The 24,859-nt window shown below is 53.2% G+C and overlaps 1 protein-coding gene across 7 annotated transcripts in view; it reads left to right on the plus strand.

Moving 5' to 3' along the window:
* Positions 1-24,859, plus strand: part of BRD1 (bromodomain containing 1) — a 53,396-nt gene that overhangs the window by 19,594 nt on the left and 8,943 nt on the right. For 2 of the 7 annotated variants that reach the window (XR_004030895.1, XM_030815338.1), the window contains exons 3-9: positions 4,160-4,316; positions 8,875-9,006; positions 9,310-9,438; positions 9,877-10,189; positions 13,696-13,956; positions 20,160-20,470; positions 20,553-20,657. Coding sequence is in view for 6 of the 7 variants with exons in the window: in XM_030815338.1 (XP_030671198.1) it covers positions 4,160-4,316; positions 8,875-9,006; positions 9,310-9,438; positions 9,877-10,189; positions 13,696-13,956; positions 20,160-20,470; positions 20,553-20,657 (1,408 nt within the window). In the remaining variant the exon portion in view is untranslated. Of the gene's footprint in view, positions 1-4,159; positions 4,317-8,874; positions 9,007-9,309; positions 9,439-9,876; positions 10,190-13,695; positions 13,957-20,159; positions 20,658-24,859 lie in introns of all 7 variants that reach the window. The other 5 variants (XM_030815334.1, XM_030815337.1, XM_030815336.1 and 2 more) reach the window with 5 other exon arrangements.

Below are 24,859 nucleotides of genomic sequence, written 5' to 3' on the forward strand. Positions count from 1 at the left end.
CTCTTCAGTCCCTCACATAAATGCAATCAGGCAGTATTTGTCTTTTTGTGTCTGGCTTATTGCACTGAGCACATTTTCAAGGTTTTTCCATGTCATTGCATGAATTGGAACTTCTTTGCCTTTTAAGGCTGAATAACCCTCTGTATGTGGAGATAAACTTTTGCTTACCCATTCCTTCCTCCATGGGCACTTGGGTTGCTTCCATGTTTTAGCCATTGTGAATAATGCTGTGAAGAACATGGGTGATAAGTATCTGAGCCCGTTTTCAGTTCTTTTGGGTGTATACCCGGAAGTGGGATTGCCAGGTCACACGGCATTTCTGTAAGTTTTTGAGGAGCCACAACACTGTTTTCCACAGCGGCTGCACCTTTTTACGTTCTTGCCGGCGGTGCACAAGGGTTTGGGGTTTCCACATCCTTGCCAACATTTTTTTTTTGTTTTTTGTTAGTATTTTTTGATAGCCATTCCAATGGGTGTGAAGGTGACATCATAGTTTGGATTTACAGCTCTGTGTTTATTGAGCATTTGTACTTTTGAAGAATTGTCTATTTGAGTATTTTAGCCAGTTTTGAATTGGGTTTTTTTTGTTGAGTTTTAGGAGTTTCTGGATATCAATCCCATATCAGATATGTGATTTGAAAATATTTCTTCCCATTCACTCTGCTGTGTGTCTTTTAATGCACACATTTTAACATTTTTCATGAAGCCCAGTTTATTTTTTCTTTTGTTTCCTGTGCCTTTGGTGTCTTATTCAAGAAATCATTGCCAAATCCAGTGTCATGAAGCTTTTCCCTTCTGTTTTAAGAGATTTATAGTTTTAGGTCTTATGTCTAGGTGTTTGATTGATTTTGAGTTAATTTTTGTGTGTGAAACGAGGCAAGGTCCAACTTCACATTCTTTTGCGTGGCCATATCCACTTGTCCCGGTGTCATCTGCTGAAAAGACTGTCTTTTCCCCTCTGAATGGTCTTGGCACTCTTGTCAACAGTCTATGTTGGATACGGGAGGATTTGCTTCAGGGTTCTCTGCTATTCCCATGGTCTGTATGTCTGTCCTTTCGTCAGCACCACACTGTTTTGATGACCATAGCTTTGTGGTAAGTTCTGAAGTCAGGAAGCGTGACTTTTACAGCTTTTTCAAGGTGATTTGGCTGTTGGGTGTTCCTTGAGTTTCCATATGAATTTTAGGGTGGATTTTCCTATTTCTGCAAAAGACATCATTGGTATTTTGATAGGAATTGCATTGGATCTGTAGATCACTTTTGGTGGTATTGACATCTTAACAATATTGGTCTTCCTATCCATACATTTCCCTAGTGCATTTAGTGGGTCCCATGGTAAAGTATTTATGTGTCAGCATGTAGACTTAACAAAAATCCAAGGAATACTTGATGTTGGAACTCTGGTGACCTCCCTTGTTTCTGGCGTTCTTTTCCCTAGTGTGGGTTCTTTTTTTTTTTTTTTTTTTTTTTTTAATGAGACGAAGTCTCACTCTTGTTCTCCAGGCTGGAGTGCAATGGTGCGATCTTGGCTCATTGTAACATCCGCTTCCCAGGCTCAAGCGATTCTCCTGCCTCAGCCTCCCGAGTAGCTGGGATTGTAGGCACGCACCACCACGCCCGGCTAATTTTTGTATTTTCAGTAGAGACGGGGTTTCACCATGTTGGCCAGGCTGGTCTCGAACTCCTGACCTCAGGTGATCTGCCTGCCTCGGCCTCCCAAAGTGCAGGGATTACAGGTGTGAGCCACCGCGCCTGGCCGCTAGTGTGGGTTCTGACTTGTCTGCAATCATCCCTGAGGTGGGCATTGCGGCTGCTGCCCCCAGGCCTCCCTCATCTCGCCCGCTCTGCCGGAATCTCAGTCCAGCCAGCCTTCAGGGACCACTTTCTGTGGTTGTCATATCTATGTCTTTGCTTAGTTTTCTTATCTGAGGTCTGTTTCCCCTTAACTCTTCTGTCTGAGTTGAGTGGGGCTCATTGTCTCAGCTGGGAAGCTGCTCTTCCATGCTCTTCCTCACTCTAATTTTGGGTTTTTCAGCCTCTTGCTCACATGAGCTCCCTCAGCCTCCCAAGTAGCTGGGGTCACAGACGCACACGCCTGCATCTGGCTCTTAAGTTTTTAAAGCATTTTCATCTAAGCGTTTTTGCTACCAACTTGTGGGCTGTTCACATTTCCAGAAGCCCTGACTCTGGAGAAGATGGTGGCCTGTTTACGAGGTCAGAATCTTTTCTCACATCTTATGGGTCAGAAGAAATAAAAACAAACAGAGTCTTTCTTTCTTTCTTTGTTTCTTTTTTAAGCGATAGGGCTGGCTGGGTGTGGTGGCTCATGTCTGTAATCCCAGTACTTTGGGAGGCTGAGGCGGGTGGATTACTTGAGGCCAGGAGTTCGAGACCAGCCTGGCCAACATAGCAAAACCCCATCTCTACTGAAAATATAAAAATTAGCTGGGTGTGGGCCGGGAGTGGTGGCTTACGCCTGTCATCCCAGCACTTGGGACACCGAGGTGGACAGATCACCTGAGGTCAGGAGTTTTGAGACCAGCCTGGCCAGCATGGTGAAACCTTGTCTCTGCTAAAAATACAAAAATTAGCTGGATGTGGTGACGGGTGCCTGTAGTCCCAGCTACTAGGGAGGCTGAGGCAGGAGAATCGCTTGAACCCGGGAGGCGGAGGTTGCAGTGAGCTGAAATTGCGCCACTGCACTCCAGCCTGGGCAATGGAGTGAGACTCCATCTCAAAAAAAAAAAAAAAAAAAAAAAAAAAAAAAAAAAAAAAAGACTCACTGAACCAGAAGAGTTAAGGGTTGTGCTATTTACTGCACATGGTTTGCCTCAGTCCAAAGTGGTGAAAACAAACTGCTCCCAAAACAGCAGGCCATGAGGTGACCAGGTCCAGCCCAGCCCGGCCTGCAGAGGAGGAGCCATGTGGGGCTATGATCAGAGCCCAGTGTCCCAGTGCACCTGCCGACACCCTCTCCAGCCTCTGGCTTCCTTCCGTTGGCTGTCCTTGGAGGGCTGTGCTTCGTGGGCAGGCGTTTGGTGTCCTGAGCATGCAGACTGCCCTTGGAGGGGTGGGCAGGATTGTTTTAGCCTAAAAGGGTTCCACATCTGCACGGGAGCTCTTGGTGATGGGTCACTCTGGCAAAGTTCCCCCAGCGGGTTCCCTGTGAGGAGGCACCTCACGGTCAGTTTTGGGTCTGGTGAGTGTTCTCCTGCAGGCTCCACACTTGAGCCAGGTCCTGCCGGAAGAGGCGGTGTTGGGTGTTCCCTTGGTGGATGAGAGGCGCCGAGGGTCTTGGTGGCTCCATGTGCCCCCAAGGGCAGCACTTTGCATTTCTTGGGAGACTTGAAGATGACTGCTGTCATTTTAGTGAGCACAGTAAAACAGCACCTGTTAGCGGGTTATACCTTGAGCTCTCTCTCTCCTCTTGGAGGTGACATGGGGACCAGTGCCCACCTCTCCCATGGCGTCCGAGTAGACAAGGTCTAGGGTTTTGGGCCTGCTGACACAGATGTGGTTGACGTCAGCTTGTGTGCAGATGGGGTCACGTAGAAAGAATGAAAACTGTTGAAGGCTTCACTCAGCATGTTTTCTTTTTGGATGTTCAATCTGGTAAATGTTGTAGTGAATGAGAAGAAGTGGATGAAATCTTTTTTTTTTTTTAATTTTAGTTTTGAGTCAGAATCTCGCTCTGTCGCCCAGGCTGGAGCGCAGTGGTGCGATTTCGGCTCACTGCAACCTCCACCTCCCAGGTTTAAGTGATTCTCCTGCCTCAGCCTCCCAATTAGCTGGGACTACAGGCGTGCACCACCACATTCAGCTAATATTTTTGTATTTTTGGTAGAGACGGGGTTTCACCATGTTGGCCAGGCTGGTCTCAAACTCCTGGCCTCAAGGGATCCCCCCGCCTCGGCCTCCCAAAGTGCTGGGATTACAGGCAGGAGCCACTGTGCCCAACCTAAAAAGTGGATGAAATCTTCAAATGGTTGGAGATCGTAAATTTTGTTTTAGCAGCACTAGGGATAGTAGAAATTACAGGTGTCATGGCTTGGAGAAAAAGTATGAACACATGGTTTTATTAGCAGTAACACTGTCATTTCTAGTTTATGTGATGAAACAACGTACTGCTTCAAAGATACACTGAGTATTTGTGTTTTAGGTTAAATAGGATTGCGAATCAGGTGGCCATTCAGCGGAAGAAGCAGTTTGTGGAGCGAGCCCACAGCTACTGGCTGCTCAAGCGGCTGTCCAGGAACGGTGCCCCCCTGCTGCGGCGGCTGCAGTCCAGCCTGCAGTCTCAGCGAAGCTCACAGCAGGTACGTGGCTCGTGGCCCCCACAGCCTTTCTGCGTCTCTCACCCCCACCCTCCAGGGAGAGGGCACCTGGTTCAGGCTGGACGTGGTGCTGCCCCCTGGGCTCAGGCTCCCCATTGGGAAGCCTCGGTCTCGTCCAGCCCTGGAGCTGTAGGAGGAGTTAGGTGTGCCCTGGGCTCTGGATCTGCAACTGTGGGGGTGATTCTCATCCGTGCCTGTCACTGGGTGTTTCTTCCGTTTTGAGTTGTGCTCCCCTGCCCCGCCCTGTCTGCACACATGCTGATGGGCAGTGGCCAGCTCTGGGGACTGGGGATGCTCAGGGATGTGTTACGCTGTGGCTGCATGAGCGTCCAGGCTGGGGACAGCAGGAGTGGGACCCAGTGAGCACACCTGGGCCATGTGGGTGGGGGTCTGTGTGCTGGACCTGGAGTGTGGGTTTCGGAAATAGGTGAGGAGTGGCTTATTTCGAGGCCCTTGCTCTGAAGGCTGGTTTAGCTTGGACTGTGGTGGGGTGGGGAGGGCTTGAGAGAGCTGAGAGAGTGGGAGAGAAGGAGCAGGACTTTTCCTTTTTAAAAGAACAAACCCAAACTCTTACATTTTGATAGTGGGTTTGAGTTTATAGACTCATCTGTTACTGTGAAACAGTCTGAAAAAATGGGTTTACAGAGTGAAATAGCTTCTGTGAGATGCACAAAAGTAAATTGAAAACACAAGTGGCTCTGCACACGGCCCAGGACCTGCGGCCAGCGCCCTCTGCCCACGCTGCCTAGTGAGGAGCCACTGGTCTTTTGGAAGACCTGTCTGCGGCTGGCATCGTGTGGCCTGAGTGCCTCTTGGAATTTCCTCATGGTGCTTTTCACTGCCATCCTGGGCACGAAGCGAAACCATCCTGCTCTGCCGTGAGGCGGCGACTTGCTCACGGGAAGCTCGAGTCTACAGGGTTCACGGTTGGGTCCCCGTGCGGTGGCCGGTGCTGTCTCTGCCCCGCAGACTCTGCCCCCGCAGCGTGAGCCCTGTTCCGTCACCTGCCGTGGCTGCCTTGTGCTCCAGGGTACTACAGAGTCTGGCGCTCTGGTCTGGCAGGTGGTGGTTTGTGGGTATGATTTGGTGTGGTGGGGTCCAGAGTTTTCTGACGGCCTTGGTGCGTCTTGGCTGTGGAGTGTTCCGGGCCTCCCATGCCATCCACCTGGGTTGCCCCACTGTGTGTCTGTCCATGGAACTTGGGGCTCCCCGGGCAGGACTGTGAGCCAGCCCCTCTGCAAGTGAGACCCTCACATGGCCACAGAGTTGAGGCTTCAGTGAATGTCTTTTGGCTGTTGAATGAGTTAACTGCACCTTCCGTTCCATGATGTGACTTTGCTTTCCATCTCTCCTCCGTCCTCACCTTGTAGCCTCCAGGGCTCCCAGAAAGGACAGCATGGTTTGGGGGCTCTTAAGAGGCAGAGTCAGTAAGTGGCTGAGCGGCGGGAAGCTCTGGGGGCTGGAGGCATTGGTCTTGGCCCCCGTGATGTTGGGGAATGGAAGAGAGTGGAGGCATTCGTCTCGGGCCCCGCAATGTTGGGGAATGGAAGAGAGGCTTTGTTGGGAGGAAGTTGAGGGTTCAGATCTTGGGTTTTATCTCGGGGCTGGACAGGACTCCAGATAAGCTGCAGAGGAGCTGTGAAGGGCAGATTCCATGGAAAGTGGGCGTGGATGTGGCCAGACAGGGGACGTCCAGCAGTGGGAATCATCATTTCTACTCTCATAAGCTGGGACACGAGGGCCAGGATCCCTGCAGTAGCAGGACACGTGGGCCAGTGGGCCACGGGGACCCAGGCAGCTGGGGGTGACCTGGGGCGTGGTGGAGCCAGGCAAGGGAAGGGGGAGGGTTGCAAAGAAGAGGTGGCCCGCTGGAACCTGCCAGCTGGGCCCCCTCTGCTTCATCGCTGCCTGTTAGGCGTCACATCCTGTTGTGTGCAGAATATGTTTGTAAGGAGAGAACATCCCCACAGCACAGCCAGAGCAGCTCTTCTGGCAGAGGGGGCAGCTTCGTGAAGACACCTGGGAAGGAGCAGAAGGAGCTGCCTGGACTTGAGCCGCAGCACAGCAGTCGGCGTGGAGAGCCTGGAAATCTACCTCTGTGTGAACGGGCTGTTGGGAGAGACTGTGCTTCTGCCTTCTCCTGGCCAGGGATGGCCACAGCTTGGTGTGGTTTCATGGTTTTGAAGCTTTGGAAGTACTTGATGCATTTGATTCCTCTGTGTCTCTGTGTACCTGCTCCAGACTGACCCTGGGAGAGGACCTTGTGGTGGGGGCAGGTGGACGAACTGGACGGGGTCTCTGAGGGGCCAGCAGGCGCCAAGGGTGCTGCAGCCATGGCGGGTCTGTGCTGGCTGCGCATATAGAGCCCTGGTTTTTGTTCTGGTGGGTGCGGCCGTTGAAGGCCGCAGGGAGAACGGGGGTGGCGGCTTAGCTTTAGGGTGAGCTGTAATTTGTGCGTATGCTGGTGGTGTCCCCCTGTGTCTCCTGCTCCCGTGGCCCATCCTTCCTGTCTGGGGAGCACATCCTCCAGCTTTCCCAGTGTCTGTCCTGTGGCATGCTGGGCGCTGCTATCCACATTGTCCTTGCTGTGCTGCGTGTGTGGCCTCTGCCAGTCCCACGCACCTGCTGGCGGCATTGGGCCCAGTGGCAGGAGCTGGGTGCTGTTGCCAGGAGGCCTGGAGCCGGCCACTCTGTAACACTGTGGGCCCCCACCCCACCCTGGGAGCTGGCCTGTGTCTCCCAGCAGAGGGGATTTTAACCTGGCCGTCCCCTAGCCCTGCCCTGCGTCTCCCCTGTGTGTCTGGAATGGACGCAAAGGCGCTCAGCGCTTCTTCCCCGCAGTGGGGACGTCTGAATGCTTCTCCTTCACTTCTGTCCTTTCTCGTGGAGCCTCCCACTGTTGATTTTTACATGGGAAATATCGAGCACTTCAGAGCCGAGTAAGGAACCTTGATCCTTCTGAGTGGATGAGGCTGCATGTGTCATGGGACCTTGGGCCCAGGTGCTGTCAACGGGGCCCCTGCCGCTGCCGATGGCGTTTGTTAAACCAGGTTGGGGAGCAGACTAGTAAGTTTGCTTAGCAGCCAGTGCGTGATAAAGGGCTTCCTGGTGATGAGATTTCTTCCGCTTCGTAACAGATTCCCAGGCCAAATGTCCTTTTGGCGGAGGTTTTCAGAAGTGTTGATTGCAAGCTGAGAGACAGGCGATACTCAGATGCTCCGGGGAGCTTGATTTTTGGAGCCCACGTTTTCCTGCCTTTGCTTGAGTTGATGTGGATCTTGTTACTCTTAGCCCCGATTTCCTGCCTGAGGGTGTTCAGCAACATTGAGGAAAACCCAGAGATCCTCACTTCAGGGGACACCAGCGCAGCAACGCTCCGCCTCGCCGTGGAGAGGCCTGGCCTTGGGGGTGGGGTTGGGAGTGCGGGGCTCAGCCTCCCTCCTTGAGCCTCCTTTTCTGAGCAGTTTGGAGTCCGAGGTCCTTGCGTCTTGTAGTCCAGCAGTCTTTTCCTTCACACCCTCGGTCCTTTAAAAAGCTGTGACAGCGCCCTGAGGTGGGCAGGTGGGAACCCGGGGACAGGCGTGGGGGGAGAGGAGGGTCTCAGGGCTGTGGAGCATGTGCCAGAAACTGATGGCCACGGCTGTCCTGAGGCTGGCAGGGCGTGCGTGTCCTGCAGCTGTGGAGGATGACAGGCGTTGGGGGCCCGCTCAGGCCCACTCACTCGTTGACTTCCTCTCCCCTTTGAGGTAGGGTCAGGGTGCCCCTGGCACTGTGACGAGCAGGCCTCATGTGGCCAGGCCTGGGGGACATGGTGAGGACGGGGCTGAGGGCAGACCCAGGTGGCCTCCTCTCCTGCGACCATCTGTGTCATGGCCTTTGCAGGGCTCTGATTCTTCTGATCACCCTGGCGTGGATGTTGGCTGGGTGGAGGCTGGCGGCCTGTGCTGTCTGGCACACCCTTCTGTCCACTGAGAAGGGAGCAGGTGCTGTCGATGGAGACGGGACCCTGGCTATGGGGAAACGTGTGTTGGGATGGAGGCGCTGTGCAGGGCAGGGCAGCAGGTCGGCTGTGTGCCAGGACCCCGTCATGCTCCGTCCAAGCCAGGATGGGCCCAGCATGTTGTTTTCTGTGCACCTGGTTTCTTTCCAGCCGCTCCCTCCATTCCCAGCTGTCCTGGAGGTGGGTCCTCGAAGGCCCCCCATTCTGTCCTGTCCCCACCTCTGTGGGCCTTTCTGGTTCTGTGAAGGCCCCCCTGCCACCAGCTTGTGGAGGCCTCTGTCCTCTCTGAAGGGTGGAACCTGTGCACCGGAGCCAGCCCCCTGCTCACCTTGGCCTGGTGGTCCCCTCTGTCTCCTCTGTCCCCTCTGTCCCGGTGCTGTCCTGGGGCTCTCTGGTGAGGATGGGTTTGCTGTCCTCCCCAGGATGGGCCTGCAGGACCCCTGCCGTGGATGCCTCTTGGGGTCTTACCTCCACGGTATCTGAGGCCTTTTGCAGAAGGAGCCTCTGGGTTTGATTGACGGAAGTGTTTACTGTTTTCAGAGAGAAAACGATGAGGAGATGAAGGCTGCCAAAGAGAAGCTGAAGTACTGGCAGCGGCTGCGACACGACCTGGAGCGCGCTCGCCTGCTGATCGAGCTGCTGCGCAAGCGGGAGAAGCTCAAGCGTGAGCAGGTGGGGCTGGGCCCGTCCCGCGTGGAGTGTACCACTGGCCACGGGGCGTGGGTGGGACGCTGGCAGCTCCTGCAGAGGGTGGGCTGCACCTGGTGGGTCCTGGCCCACGGCAGTGCCTTGCTCAGCCCAGGCCAGGTGCCTGGCTGCCATGGGTTGCAGGGCCCTAAGTGGAGGCTGCATTGTTCTGTGCCTTGACGGAAGCACAGGAGCCTGTGGGGGCTGCTTGTGGCTGTGGGGCGCGTGGTGGGGCTGAGACGCATGTGCGGCTCCCCAAAGCTGAGGCTCTGCTGGGCCCCCCCCCAGGTGAAGGTGGAGCAGGTTGCCATGGAGCTGCGGCTGACTCCGCTGACGGTGCTGCTGCGCTCAGTGCTGGATCAGCTGCAGGACAAGGACCCCGCCAGGATATTTGCGCAGCCCGTGAGTCTGAAGGAGGTGGGTGTTGCGGCGCTCGTCTGTCCTGCCGCATGTGTGACTGTGGATTTGTGCCGCCGTTTGACCGGGAAACGTGTGACTGGCTAGAGTACATCCCTTGTCTTCTTAATTCTCGTTTTTATTTAACGTACTTGTTTTTAAATTATAAAAGTGATGCATTTCATTGTAAAATATTGAAAGTGCAGTGGGCGAGAGGCCCTGTGCAGACAGTACCCTGAGCTGTGGCGGCATCCGCCCGGCACTCTCCGGTGCGCTTTAGCTGAAGGAGCTGGGGTTGGGAAGGTCCCGGCAGTACTTGGGTCTTGTGTCTGTACCGTGTGCGTGTCTGTGTGTGGCTCTCAGATAGGATGGGCTTGTGGGTTATATGGAATAATAAATTAGAGTCAACTAATATCCTGTTTTAGTTTGTAAATGATTCTTTTTCCTCTCTAAAATTAGGTACCAGATTATTTGGATCACATTAAACATCCCATGGACTTTGCCACAATGAGGAAACGGTTAGAAGCTCAAGGGTATAAAAACCTCCATGAGTTTGAGGAGGATTTTGATCTCATTATAGATAACTGCATGAAGTACAATGCCAGGGACACCGTGTTCTATAGAGCCGCGGTGAGGCTGCGCGATCAGGGAGGTGTTGTTCTGAGGCAGGCCCGGCGCGAGGTGGACAGTATCGGCTTGGAAGAGGCCTCGGGGATGCACCTGCCTGAGCGGCCTGCTGCGGCGCCGCGGCGGCCTTTCTCCTGGGAAGACGGTAAGAACCGGCGCCGAGTCCGGAGGAGCTGGAAGACGCTCTTCCCAGCAGACTCTGTCCCGCTCTGTGTTGCCCCTCCCTATCAGCACGGTCCGGGAGGACTAGCAGGCAACCGCATACATCATTTACATTTTCTAGTAGCCTCACTGAAAAATGCAAAAGAAGCAGGTGGAATTTATTTTAATAATGTATCTTATTTTGCTCAGTATATGGAAGAGTTGATTTCAACATGGGATCAGTAAACGTTACTGAGGATATATAAGCTTTTCACCTTCTTTGCCATCTGATGTGTATTTTACACTCAGCACCTGTCACTTCAGACTGGCTGCGTTTTGGGTGCCCACCAAGAGGACCATGTGGCTGTGGCTCCCTGTGGGGTGGCCGGTCTCGACAATGCAGACCCAGAAAGCCGCTTAGTTGGGGGGTTTGCATCCAGAGTGGGCCTTGGCTAACTTCTGAGGGTGGCGTGAAGCCGGAGGAACTCTGGCTTTGCCTCCGGCCCTTTAACTTCGTGGTTTGTACATGTTGTAGAAAGGGCTCTGGGAGCGTGTCCACGGCCCACCTGGACTCCAGCCTGGGCCTGCGCTTCTCGGTTGCCCAGGCACATGTTGCAGCCATGTGCAGTCACCTGCACCCTTCTCTAGACCGGTCCTCGGAAACCCGGGCTGTCCCCTGCACCCTGCTTGTTGGTCGCACCTCTGGGATTGTCTGCCCAAGGGTGCGTCCTGCCCACATGGGTTGTCAAAGCACCTAGAGCTCCAGCACCTCAGCTCCAGCTCTGAGCCACAAACTGAGCAGAAATCATGGTGTGTTTGGCTCATTTATCTAAAGGTCCCATATCCCTGATTTCTTGGCTTACCCTTTCTCCTGATGAATCACTGACCTGTGCCAGGTCTCTGCTTCTGGGATGAGGCCTGGCCCTCTTCCTCTCCTCCACGTTCCTGCCATCGTGGGGTCCACTTCCCGCCATCATGGGATTCAGCCTAGCTGGGCCATTGTTGCTTCTCCCTCTGTTCCCCTCATGGCAGCAGTGCTGGGCTCCCTGCTTCCCGTGGGGTCCCGCAGCACTCGGCATCTGTGAGGGTTGGAGGATGGGCTGTACTCTTTTAAAGAACGGCAATAGGGCCAGGCTCTGTGGCTCATGCCTGTAATCCCAGCATTTTGGGAGACCGAGGTGGGCGGATCACTTCAGGTCGGGAGATTGAGACCGGCCTGGCCAACATGCAGAAACCCCGTTTCTGCTATAAATACAAAAAATTAGCCAGGCATGGTGGCGCATGCCTGTAATCCCAGCTATTTTGGAGGCTGAGGCAGGAGAATCGCTTGAACCTGGGAGGCAGAGGCTGCAGTGAGCGGAGATTGCGCCATTGCACTCCAGCCTGGGTGACAGAGTGAGACCTTGTCTCCAAAAAAGAAAAAAGAGAGAGGCCGAGGCGGGTGGATCACGAAGTCAGGAGATCGAGACCATCCTGGCTAACATGATGAAACCCTGTCTCTACTAAAAATACAAAAACAAAATTAGCCAGGCATGGTGGCGGGCGCCTGTAGTCCTAGCTACTCGGGAGGCTGAGGCAGGAGAATGGCGTGAACCCGGGAGGCGGAGCTTGCAGTGAGCCGAGATTGCACCACTGCACTCCAGCCTGGGTGACAGAGCAAGACTCTGTCTCAAAAAATAAAAAAAAAAAACAAAAAAACAGAAAACAGAATGGAAATATATTTTTATTCTATGTCTCTGATTTTCTGATTTTAAGAGTAACACGTTTTTCTTGGAGAAATTTAGAAAATAAACACAGGCTCCAAAAAGTGCTGCTGGCTCTTGGTGAACCCGGGTGGAGCTTTAACCCCTCCCTGAAGCTGCGCCCTCCAGGCTGATCAGACCAGCTATGCTTTTCCGAGACATTCCCTTGGGGATCTGAGAGGAGCCAGGGCTGAGCCCGCCTCAGAGTGAGCCCAGGGCTCCGTGGGCTCATGCTTTTCCTGGAAGGTCCTTCTGTAGCCTCTGGTGACTGTGGGAAAGCTTCCCCCCCCTCCCCGCCCCCGACAGCCTTCACGCTCTGGCTTGGATGCCTTGCCTGCCGTCAGCTCTCAGACGCCCACCTGGTGCCCAGTGCCGGCTGCTCAGGACGCACGCTGGTTGCCTGCCCTTAAAAGCAGGAAGATGCATCGCTCTTGGACTCCCTGTCTTCTGAGCAGCCCAGAGGCCCTGCTCCTGTGCACCCCCACTTCGTGCTCCCAGCACCATGCCACCTCCCTCGAATGGAGCAGGTGTGGAGGCCTCTGAGTGTCAGCGCCTTTCAGATCATGGTCATGCAAGTTGTTAAGTGAATTTCTACACCCGGGTTTTTTTTGCTAAGGAGAAAATGAAGGATGAGAAGTCCTGGTTTCTTTCTTTCTCAGTATTTGGGAGTGCACAGGTGAGCCAGTGGCCATGGTGTGCCTTGAGGGCGCACCTGCTGCTCTTCTCAGCACAGCTGACACCTCCCATTGCCTGGTGCCTGAGCCACAGACCTGGAGGCTGTGGGTCTGTGTTTTAAAAGAAACAGATGTTTCGAGGCTTTCTTCTTGGGGTTTCAAAGGATGTGTTTTTTTGTATGAACATATTTGAGTATTATCTATGACATTTGTTCAAAGTGGTGTTATGGATACAAGTCTTGAAGGACTGATTTAAGCATTTTGTTTCTCTCTACTACTACTATATTTATTCAGCCAAAAAGACAGATGCTTTCAGTAAAACACCTGTTTCTAGCCGAAGAGAATTCATGTGTTTTGGGGCAGTCTTACTTTGCTTTTTCTTCTCTCTTCTTCTCGCTCTGGTTTTATCTTCAGATAGCTCTGAGGAGCAGTTTCTTTTCTTGGCCATCTCTTACTTATTTAAGGTAATTTGTGCTTTATAAATTTTGGTGTTTTTGAAACTGAAGTTTCTAGGGACTTTGTAGTAAATACGCCTGAAATTCAGAATGATCTGTGAATTTTACAACCCGTTTAATAAAGCCACACAATGATCAGCGTCTGAAGACTTCAGCTAAGATACCACTTAGGATGTGCAATGGCCCTAACTTAACACACTTGCCAGTTGCCACCTCTGTTTGCAGAGCCAGCGCAGGTCCAGCTGAGTTGCGCCAGGTTGGTGGAGCGTGCGCCTCTCTCTGGGGTCGCTGTGCCTCACCCAGGCAACCAGGCTGTCTGCACAGGGAGCCTCAGTGGGTCCTGGTCCAGGAGAGGTTGCGATGTTACCTGGACACTGCCCCTTCTGTGGTGACAGTGTCATGGGAGTAGAAATTCTCCATCAGGAGCATCCCAGTGTGTTCCTGTAGCAGCAGCCCCATCGTGGGTTCAGAGTGCAGGGGAGGGGCCTCTTGGGGCCTCTGGTGAGCAGGGCCTGGGTCTCGTTGCTAACAGTCACTCTCAGGGCCTTGGCCGAAGGTGATTTGAAAGACGGGACCGGTGATGTGTTCCCAGAAGGCGCGTGGGACCTGATGACTGACAGCGTGTGTCCTTTGGTTCAGTGGACAGGTTGCTGGACCCTGCCAACAGAGCCCACCTGGGCCTGGAGGAGCAGCTGAGAGAGCTGCTGGACATGCTCGACCTCACCTGCGCTATGAAGTCCAGTGGCTCCCGGAGCAAGCGGGCAAAGCTGCTCAAAAAGGAAATTGCCCTTCTCCGAAACAAGCTGAGCCAGCAGCACAGCCAGCCCCCGCCCGCGGGGCCAGGTTCGGAAGGCTTCGAAGAGGACGGAGCTGCGCTGGGGCTGGAGGCGGGCGAGGAAGGTAAGCCACAGAGAGGGCTGCCCCGCTTTCTTGCCATCAGGGCTCAGGCACAGGCACAGACCCAGACACGGGCAGCAGTGTTGGTGTGCACGGAGGCTCAGGTTAGCGCCAGTCCTGTAAAATTCACAAAGGCCGGAACACTTGATCTTCCCACTGGGTTGTTGTTTCCTTTTAAAGAGACTTTATAATTTGTGCTGTCTGTGTTTTTTCACATAATTAGTTGATAAAATTTAAGGCACAGAATAAAATTTTTCCCTTTAACTTGGGCCTGAAAAACTATTTGAAAAGAATGGTTTAGATCTTATGCTATGTTGAAGAGTAAAGGTAGCTTGAATGATGAGAGTGAGAAATGTTTTTGTTGTATTTTGTAAATTGACGGGGAGCCATTTAATTATGCACTAGGCCATCAAATGCAGCATTTTGAAAGGGCTGTTTTAGATTATTGGCACTTAAACACTCCTCCCTGATGTTGCGAAGGGAGGGACGGTACCCGCAGAGGCCTTGTCTGCCCCGAGGGTCCCCGGCCAGCTCCTCTGCAGAGTTGGTAGGTAACAGCCGTGATCGTTGCCAAAGAATGTCTGGGGAAAGGTCCAGGCAGCAAAGATGTTTTTATGACTAAGAAATAAGTGTAGGGGAACTAGCAAAACCCAGGGCAGATACAGGTTTGGCGTGGTGAGGAGGGAGCTGACCAACCGTGGTCTGTGTACATCTAGGTTGGCAGGGTGAGGAGGTAGAGCTGGTGTGTCCCATATTTGGTGAAAGGGGAATTTTAAAACCAAATTGGATTTGGAGACGTAGATAGAAAGTCATTGCCGCTGTGTTTGGCCCTGTGTCTCTGTAGCTGACCTTGGCACGCTCTGGTCACATGAAGCAGACAGTAGGGTCAGTCCCTCTTGCCACAGCGTTAGCAGCTGGTTCTTGGCCTTCTTGCACTTCCCTGCACATCCAAGTTCGAACAGCAGACAATTGAAATAAGTCACAAAATTGTTGTACAATTTTCTTTTAAAACAAAGACGTTCATCTCTTATGGACGTCTGTGCTCAGAGTGACGCGGTGTCTTCATGATACCACACAGGTCAGCGGGTCCCCACGGTCTCGGGGCCCTTTTCATCCCCTGAACTTCATGTGGCTCTTGTCTGCAGAGCTTCGCCCCTTTTATCCTGTTTTACATTTGGGCAACTTGAATGAGAGCCATTAAGCTTTTCTTTCTCTTAGAAACTTACTCCTGTGCACACAGCTGAGAATTTCTTATGCATCCTTTTCCTCATTCTGTGCCTGTTTGTTTTTCTGTTTTGGGATTCTTGTGTTTAGTTCACCATGGTCACTAGTACCCAGACTCTAGAATGTCTCTTTTGGGGCTGGTGTCAATTATACGTTAGGTCCATAGAATAAAGGCTTTTCTATTTCAAGGTGAGCGCTTGGTTTTCTATTCTCTCAAAGGCTGTTATTGTTGGCACATGATCCCTCCTCTGCTTTGGGGGCCTCGTGTTTTTTCTGGGGAACGTTTGCCTACAGGACCCTCTGGCAGCCATACCTGTCCGGGCCCTGGGCTGCCCCGTTGTGCCCAGGAGTCCAGGCTGGTGCCTGGTCCTGCAGCCTTTGCTTTCGTGCAGCCCACCGAGGCATCCTCTGGCTGTGCGGGCCTCCCTCTAGGTGGACTGCCCTTCCGTCCTTGTCTTCTGTGCCCTGAGGACTGAGTCGTGAGGAGGTTGCCAGCAGGTCCACTCACCATTCTCAAAATAGCTTCCAGTGCTTCTCTTCCCACACAGTTGTACCATTTTCACTGTGGAGCAGTAAGTTACCTTTTTAGCTTTTTTTTTAATCAGTGGCTTCCTCCATTGCCATTGGGTCACAGGGCTGAGGACCTCGCACGGTTATTGGGTCGCAGGGCTGAGGACCCCGCACAGTTATTGGGTCACAGGGCTGAGGACCCCGCACGGTTATTGGGTCGCAGGACTGAGGACCTCGCATCCTCGCATGGTTGGAGCTGCTTGGCCCTCCCCTGTGGTGAGCGTGGCTCCTCATAACCCCCAACGCTTCGCAGGAGACTTTGGAGACCATTTTTGTTGCTTTGTAGCTCTGGAATCATTTTATTTTTATTTTTATTTTTCTGGGGTCGTTGTAAGGAAAACACATACAATGTGACTGAGACACAGGTGGCTTCAAATCACCTGTTACACCCAATGTTCACAATGACTCAGTTGATGAAAAGGGCGTTTCCTGTGAGCTGATGGGAAGGTGGGTGGAGAAGCAAGCCGCCTGAAAGTCCACTCCGAGGCGAGGCGGGTAGGGTCCTGCCCCTCAGAGAAGACGGGGTCTCTGGAGAGGTGGGGCGGGCGGGGTCCTGTCTCTTAGAGAAGATTGGGGTCTGTGGAGAGGTGGGGCGGGCGGAATCTTGCCTCTTAGAGAAGATGCGGGTCTCTGGAGAGGCGAGCACCAGACTGGAATGGGGAAGTCATTAGGGAAGACAGCCACAAGCAAGCTTGTTAGTTGGTATAGAAATGTGAACTTACAATACTTATAATAGGATGAAAACCAAGAATCAGACATTTAAAAATCCAGCATGAACGTTCTCATCAGTAAAGCCTCTCCATCATTTTTCTTAAATATAACCACAATATTTTCACACCTGAAAAGATAGTAATTCCTCAATGGCAAATATACAGTCTCACTTAAATTGTAATTTAACAGTACATATGTTGTATTTATATTGCTTCCATTTGAAGCAGCTTGAACAAGGCTGTAGCCATTGAGTGCCAGGCCCCTGAGACTCTAGTGTCTGAAGGAAGGAGACACCTCCTGGGCTGCACGGTTGGCCCCGGTCTGCCCCCTTGTACAGGCCCTCTCGCAGGCTCTGCCGTAGCCGTGACTCAGTCTGCCGAGTGCAGAGGTTCGGGCTGTTGCTGTGAGCTGGCCCTGCCGGGGCTGACTTCCCAGGGGCTGCGTGTCAGCTGGGTGGGGGCCACGCCACAGCTGGGATTCCAGCCTGTCTGATGAGCCTGTGGGACGGACCTGCAGCTCACAGAGGGCTTGTCTCCACCGTGTGCTGAGATTGGTGTCTGCTGACATGGTGAGGCAGGTCAGTGCAGTCAGGAGAAGCAGGGTCCGCCCCGTGAGCTGGTGGAAGGGGCTTGCATTTCGAGTCCTTGAGACTTCCAGTCACAGCGATGCCCTTGCCAGAGGCTCCGGGGCGTCCCCTTCAGTCCAGGGCAGCTGTGGGCCCTTGAAGTGCATGCGTGGAGGTCCTCCTGCTGTGCACGGGCGCTGAGCATGTGGACCACTGTGGCCCTCAGGAAAGGATGCGTGTTCCTCGGAGTAGAAGGTGCGGAGTACGCAGCTTTGTCGCTTCAGGATTGCAGAGGACGGAGGCTTGAGGCAGGGTTGTTGGAGGGACAGTGTGGTTGCTGCCCGTGAGCTAAAATGTCTGCCTGTGTTACGCTGTGATTTTCCAAAGTGCCTTGTGGCTTTGATACAGAAGCCTTTGATTGGCATAGTGGGTGGCCAGGTGGGCAAAATATTGGGGAATTGTTCTTGCAGACTTAACTAGGTCTTTTAGTTTCTTAGAGTAGCTGGTTTGGATTAGATAACCATTTTGCCATTTGGAATATGTGACAGGTTCCAGGGACTGGAATTCTAGGATCCTGACTGATACAATGACGGGGTCTGAGAGGCTTATGCTGGAGTTGTATCGAGCATGTTCTGAGCTTTTCTCATGTGCTGTTAAGTGACAGCCTGAGATGGCCCAGAGTCAGCGAGCTTTGAGAGGAGTTTTCCTTCTTGGATGTTAACTTCCAGTCACATTTCCACTCGGATGGGTTGGGCTTGCCTGTTGTGTCTTGGAGCTTGGAGGCTCAGGTCCTGTTTTTTCTGATTTTTATGGATGAGGAACTGAGGCACTGAACAGTCTGGGGGCCTCTGTGGTCCTGGCTGGGGGAGGGGCCTGTGTGGTCGTGGCTGGGCAGGTGGCTGAGCACCCAGACGCCAGCGACCTCTGTTCCTGACCACGGCCTCCTTTGTGCCTCTGGTCAGTGCTGCAGGAGCACATCCTTTAGCCTGCGTGCTGGCGGCTAGAGCCCGGCCTGCATGTGGAGCTGCCGCAGAGAGGCCAGGGGTGTGTAGGGTGCGTGCATGGCTGAGGCAGGGCCACAGGGGCCTGCTTTGGGATAGACCAGGGGTTGGGGAAGTCCTTGCAGCGTGGAGATGGTTATGAGTCCCACATGGGGCGTTCTAGCTGGGCCGAGAGCTGGAGGTGTGGAGGAGGGGTTGTGGACCATGGTTGGGGAGGGCCTGCTGCAAGGCAGGGCTGTCTGCATGTCTCGGGGCTGCTGCCAGACAGGAGTGGTGGTTCTGAGGGTTGCACCAGAAGCAGGAGATGGGGGTTTACGGTGCCTGTTAGATAGCTGTGGAGAAGGTGGGCTGGAGGTGGTCGGGGGAAGGGGGTCTCCTGGAGGTGCTGGGAGGAGACTCCTTCAGGGTCCATCTCTGCTGGCCTGGTGCTGTTGCACCCATAGAGGCCAAGACTGGGGTTGACCACTGGCCTTGGCCCTGCAGAGGCCATTGGGATTGCAGTGAGCAGTTGAATGTCATGATCAGGACGAGAACTCGGTGGGGAGGCCAGGAGGTGGAAGAGGAGGCAGGAAGTGAAGTGAGCCCCGGGCCCTGTGCCCCAGACACCAGCTGCATCAGGACGCTGCAGGCTCCGTGCTGAAGCCCCTCCTGCGCTGCACGGGCACCAGGGATGCTGGCGCAGTAGATGCGCATGAGCAGCCTTTCAGCAGCCCTTCTCCGCATTGCCCAGTTCCCTCTGGCCAGCGTTCCCAGGTGTTTCACAAACACCTTTTCCTTAAGCCTGTTGGCGACGTGGAAGAGGAGGGAAGGAGTTTTGTCACCTTGCGTGTGCCCCTGCCTTGGGATCCAGCGTTCCCACGTGACAGCTGTGCTCCCGGCGGCTGGCACGGGAGGCTTTTTGTTGAGGTGAGGCTTTCCCGCTTGTATTCGAATCGGCTGTGAGGTGCTCCAAGGCGCGAGTGTCATTTGAAATCAGAGGCACCTTGCAGCCGAAAGCACTGCTGCCCGGCGTCATGGGGCCCAGCCTTGGGAGAACTTTTTTCTGTCAGTCTCAAAACATTGCTCTGAGTCTTGTTCAGTTGTGTAGTTTTGTATTTTCAAAACAACTTTTTGAATTATAATAGTAACCATACATACTTCAAACGGTTTTAGGAAAGTTTGCAGGTTTAACGAAATGAAAACTGTACCCAGTGATAATATATACTAAGGATTAAAGTGTCACTCTTGGTTTTATGTCACACTTCCTGTTGTCAGTACCGGTCCTGCTTGGAAAGAAGCTTCAGTGGCTTGGCTTGGCTTGGTGTGGCATCGCCTCACCCTGTCAGCCTTGTGCCAGAGCCTGTCCGGCCCCCCGGACTCAGGACAGTGCACAGAGCCCCATAGACCAGCCCCAGGCCATCGTCCTGACCTCAGGCTCTGTACCATTTTACACTTCTGGTTTTTATAATGTTAAAAAGACTTTAAAAAGAGGTTAAAGCAGTCTTTTTCCAAAGACTTTATTTTTAAAAGTCAGATTTTTTTTTTTTTTTTCCTAAAAGCTCCCATCACAATATTTGGGAATGTGGCACGGACTTCTGTGCTGTGGTGAGCGGGGCTTTTTTTCCCTGCCTTTCTTGAGAATCATCCACAGCCACTCACCACTCCGTTTTTTTTTTTTTATTTTTTTTTTATTTTTGACTTAAGACCTTGACCAGAGATGAGATTTAATGTTTCTTTCCTTTTATTTGCTAACTTCGTCGCCCAGTAAAGCTCTGTGGGAATGCCCGTTTAAGGCCCCTTTAGTTATGTGAGATACTTTTCTTCCTCAAGGTAAGTGAATTATTGATTGCAGAAATTGTCATGAACTCGAGTGATGTGTTTAATATTGGCGCATGTGAAATAATCTTTCACAGTTTTTTTCAGAGAGTAACTGTGTGCCTGGGCACTGCACCCAGGGCCGCAGCCTTTGGCGTTAGGGAAGCACACACAGTGTGGCCCGAGCCCACGGGGCCCACACTGCCGAGCAGACAGTATGTGCGATGCGTTGTTTCCTTAACTGAATTAGTATTTTGGTGGACTTCACATTTATAGTAAGTTTTATAATAGATTTTATAATCTTCAGTTTTCAAAAATCACTTTATTTATAATTTTTTCAGGAGATAAATCTCCCCCTAAACTTGAACCATCAGATGCATTACCTCTTCCTTCAAACTCGGAGACTAATTCAGAACCACCAACCCTCAAACCAGTAGAACTCAACCCAGAGCAGAGTAAACTTTTCAAAAGAGTCACATTTGATAATGAATCACATAGCGCTTGCACTCAGAGCGCACTGGTAAGCGGACGCCCTCCAGAGCCCACCCGCGCCAGTAGTGGCGATGTGCCGGCGGCGGCGGCCTCCGCGGTGGCGGAGCCAGCAAGCGATGTAAACAGACGCACTTCTGTTCTCTTCTGCAAATCGAAAAGTGTAAGCCCCCCAAAGTCTGCCAAGAACACTGAAACCCAGCCAACTTCTCCTCAGCTAGGGACCAAAACCTTTTTGTCTGTAGTCCTTCCGAGGTTGGAGACTCTTCTGCAGCCAAGGAAAAGGTCGCGGAGCACATGCGGAGACTCCGAGGTGGAGGAGGAGTCCCCAGGAAAGCGCCTGGACGCAGGTAAATGCCGCGGGCGGCCCTGAGAAGCGCCCTTGCCGACCGGTGCCGGGAGCGTCCTTCAGGATCATTGGTGTGACGGGGGGTGCCCAGCTTCTGTTTTTGCAGCATTCTCTTAATTTCCAGAGAAGACAACAGTGCAGTGTTTTCTTTGAAAAGCCTTGAGTTGTGGGTCTGAGGCCGGCACCTTTGTGGGGGGCCTGTTTGCCACGAGAGATTGTGCAGCCTTGCTGGGCTGCCCTGGGCCAGGGGTCGATGGTCCTTGGTCCTGTCTTCTGCCACATACTTCCTCTCTGATTTATTTATTTATTTATTTATTTATTTATTTTTAAGAGAGAGTCTTGCCTTGTCACCCAGGCTGGAGTGAGTGGCTCCCTGCAGCCTCCAACTCCTGGGCTCAAGTGATCCTCCTGCCTCAGCCTCCTGTGTAGCTGGAACTACAGGTGCACACCACCACTCCCGGCTAATGTGAAAATTTTTGGTAGAGATGGGGTCTCGCCGTGTTGTCCCGGCTGGTCTTGAACTCCTGGCCTCTGACTCCCAAAGTGTTGGGATTAGATGTGTGAGCCACTGCACGTGGCCCCTTCTGATCTTTAAAAAAGTACTGAGAATGAATTCAGGTGTGGTTTTAATTGGTCATCTTGACTTTGCTGTGCACATCTGGATAAGCTAGTGACTGGCTGCTCCCAGCACTTGTGGGAGCTCGACTCTGCACACCCTCGGTCAGGTCTCCTGCAGCCCCACAGACCTAAGACCCAGGGTTCAGCCTGGCCCTTCCCTGGGCCTCTGAGAGGACCTGCCCTTGTGGTAAATGCAGTACTTTGCAGTTGATTTCAGCAACATTTACTCATTGTTTTATATGGCCCTCTTAGCCACATATGTGATGAGGTATTAGGACCTGCTGAAATGGTACCGGAAAGTGCTTCTCATCTCTTGCTGCGCTTTTGTAATTGAACTCTGTTGAATTACTCGGTGAGGGTGTTGCCATGTGTGTGCCGTGCTGAGATCACTTTGAGGAGGCAGCTGTGTTCCTGCCGCCTCTGCTCCCTGCCCCTCAGAGGAAGCTGAGGAGTTTGTGTCCTTTAAAGAGGAGCACCTGTCATCGGTTTGCTTGTTCAGTACTGGCTGCGCTTCTGGAGGTGCTGGGTCAGGTTGCCAGTGGCTGCTTTCTGGAAGCGTGTCTGGAGCTTCTTTGTCATTTTGGTTTTTGTCCCGAGTCAAGGCTTGGTTCCCATCTGTCCTGTCTGCCTGTTATACCTAGATAAGAAGATGCGCATTTTCTCCTGGCTGTGCTGGTGTGCAGTGGTTCCTCCTGCACTTCAGCAGTGAGAGAGGGTGGGGCTGGGTGGGTGTTGCTTATTTCCCAGAGTGGCGGCAAGTGAGTCCTGTGTCGTGGAGCCTCGCCAGGCCGGGCACAGACGGAAGGCTGTGGTGGGCAAGACCTGCCCAGGCCCCTCCCTCACATCTTGTCCCTGCTCCTTCTGCTGGTCCCTGGCCTGAAGCATCCAGGGAGGGGAGTGAGACCAGGCGCTGTCTTTAGGTCTTTGTGCGGAAGGAAGCGCACTTCCCACCCTTGCCAGCAAGCAGGTCATGCCTCTTGTTGCCAGAGTAATTTCTGGTAAATTTCATTTTGATTTGTATGAAAATTTTGCACATAAATGAATGTGTAGAAATTTTCTACCCATGTCCTTTTACTTTGATGGATTGATGTTAAATTGGCATTTTAAAATAATTTGAAAAAGCTTTTTTGCTTTCTAAGTAATAGGAAGCTATTGAAATGCTTCACAAGATACCAATAAGGATAGATGCCCTTGACTCAGGACTTGGGGATGTGTCTTAACCACGCTGGTCTTTCTTAGTCACCTTTGGTGAAAGACTCTGACCTGGTTTTCCAAGCACCCCGGAGTCCTGCAATGAATCGGGTCAGGGTGCTTTGCACTGGGTACTAGAGGTTGGTTCAGTGCAATTGTGGGCGTCCCCTCCACACACAAAACTTGGAGTTCAGCTGATGCTCCGCTTCCTCGGGGTTTCACGTCTGTCGGCGGCAGAGGTACGGGACTCTGTGCGTGGAGGCCCTGCCGGCCGTGGGGCTGGGGTTTGAGGCGGCCTCCGCTCGACACTCAGCAGGATGCTCATGTGGTGGCTTCCACCAGGTGGCCCCACCTGCCCGGGCCCTGCCCCAGCTGTGGGCTCCCACCGTGGACAGTTTTGCTGGCTGGCGGCCACGTCCTCAGCAACCTCTCAGGCTCATTCATCAGCTGTCCCTTGTAGAAGAGCACGTGTCCCCTCCAGGCCACTGTCTTACATTGGAGTGGAGTGTTTTGAGGGCTTCTCGTGGTGACAGTGGTGTAGAGCAGTGTTACTGCAGACCTTCAGTGAGCGTGGCCCTTGGTGGCTTTTGAGAATCATGGTGCCCTCTGATCCTGACTGAAGTGGAGATTTCTGTTCTCTCATTCCCGAGTGACAGTGGATTTCCGTGGAGGTGCGGTGAGTTCCTGAGCTCTCTCCTGAGCAGCCGGGAGCCTCAGCAGCATTAAGACCAGGCCCTTGGGAGTGGGAGGCATTCCACTGCTGTGGCCGAGGCGCCCGGGGAAGGGCTGGGCGTGCTCTGAATGATGCCAGTCCTGCCATCCGCCCTCGCGTTGGTTTCACCAGAACCTTCTGTTGCTCTGCACATGGGGGATTTCTTGCCCCGAGCTGCAGTTCTTCGCAGTCTTAGGACGGGAATTATCTGGAACCTTCTGATGTTTTCCAAACATTCATCTGTGTGCTCTGATCTTTAGGGAGTTATCTGGCATTTTCCAGCACACACACAATTCTGAGTTAGGCTGAACAGGGTCGCTGGTCCTGAGGCGACGCACTCACTGTGGGCCTCCCGCCTGTGTCGCTGCGCCTGCGGGCCGGCTGTGCTGTGCGCCAGGCTTCTGTTCCCGCGATGGCCCAGCCCCAGAGGCTGTCCCTGGCTCATGGCTTCCTTCCTCCGCGACTGCACGCTCACTGGCAGTGAACCCTCACCTGAAGCGGCCTTCCACTCGCCGCCATTTCGGAGACCCCTGCTGCGAGTCTCTGTGTGCACGTGCTGGGGCGTGAGAGCGCGGGGCTGTCTTCAGTGTCCTTCGGCTGTTCAGGGAGGAGGCTGAGCTGTCCTGCCCTTTCATTCAGACTAAATGGCTTTTTCACTGTTTTCCAGGTTCTCACTTTAACCACTAATGTGCTGGGTAGTTCACTCTTTGGACCCTAATCATTTTCTCTTACCTCAACTTGGACTGGAGTTCTGCTAAGCGGCCGTTTTGGAATGCACAAAGATCACTGCATCTTGCCTTTCACTTAATTCTTGCGGATCACATTGGAATCATCAGCTCAAACATCCTCTAAACAAAAACACAAACAGCAGCCCTGGAGGAGCTCTCCCCCACCCTAGCCCACCCCTCTGTAAGTCAGAGCCCCGCAGTGGGAATGGTGCTGGTGCCCGGTGCACACCTGGAGCTGGCGGGATGTCGTGGCGCCTCAGCCTTCCCTCTCGACAGTCACGAAGGACGCAGAGCAGAGCCGGGCACCGGCTGGGAGACTGCTGCAGCTGACGACACAGTGGACAGCATTCTGAGGCTGTCCTGAGCGTGTGCAGAGCCGTCCCATAGTGACTGGCGGTTCGGGTGCCACGGCCATGCCCAGGCGCGTTGTGCTGTGTCGGTGCCATGGAGTATGGAGGAACTTGGCTCGGCACCATCTGAGGATGTGGCATGGACAGTGCGTGCTCACTCGCTCGCTAGCATCTTCTGTATTTCTGGGTTTTCTACCTGATTTCCGTCTCCCCTTACTTCCCCTTCCTCTGTTTTTTCCCCACAATGCCCAGTGGATTCTTGAGCAGTGCTGCTGTTTGTCTCTTGCTGGTCCCCACGCTGAGTGTCCCTGCGGCCAACTGAGAAGTCCTGCTCGTGGGGTGGGGCATCTGTGCCTGGGATCTTGTGCAGGCATCTGGCCTGGGCCTTGGGTCTGTCTCTGACCGTCCCAGCTGCATTGTCACGGAGCAGGTCCCAGCAAGAGCAGGTCTTGTGCAGGCGTCTGGCCTGGGCCTTGGTTCTGTCTCTGACTATCCCGGCTGCATTGTCACGGAGCGGGTCCCAGCAAGATGGGCCTTGAGTCTGTCTCTGACCGTCCCCAGCTGCATTGTCACGGAGCGGGTCCCGGCAAGATGGGCCTTGGGT

Source organism: Nomascus leucogenys, chromosome 7b, assembly GCF_006542625.1.
Source record: "Nomascus leucogenys isolate Asia chromosome 7b, Asia_NLE_v1, whole genome shotgun sequence".
Classification (NCBI taxonomy): domain Eukaryota; kingdom Metazoa; phylum Chordata; class Mammalia; order Primates; family Hylobatidae; genus Nomascus; species Nomascus leucogenys.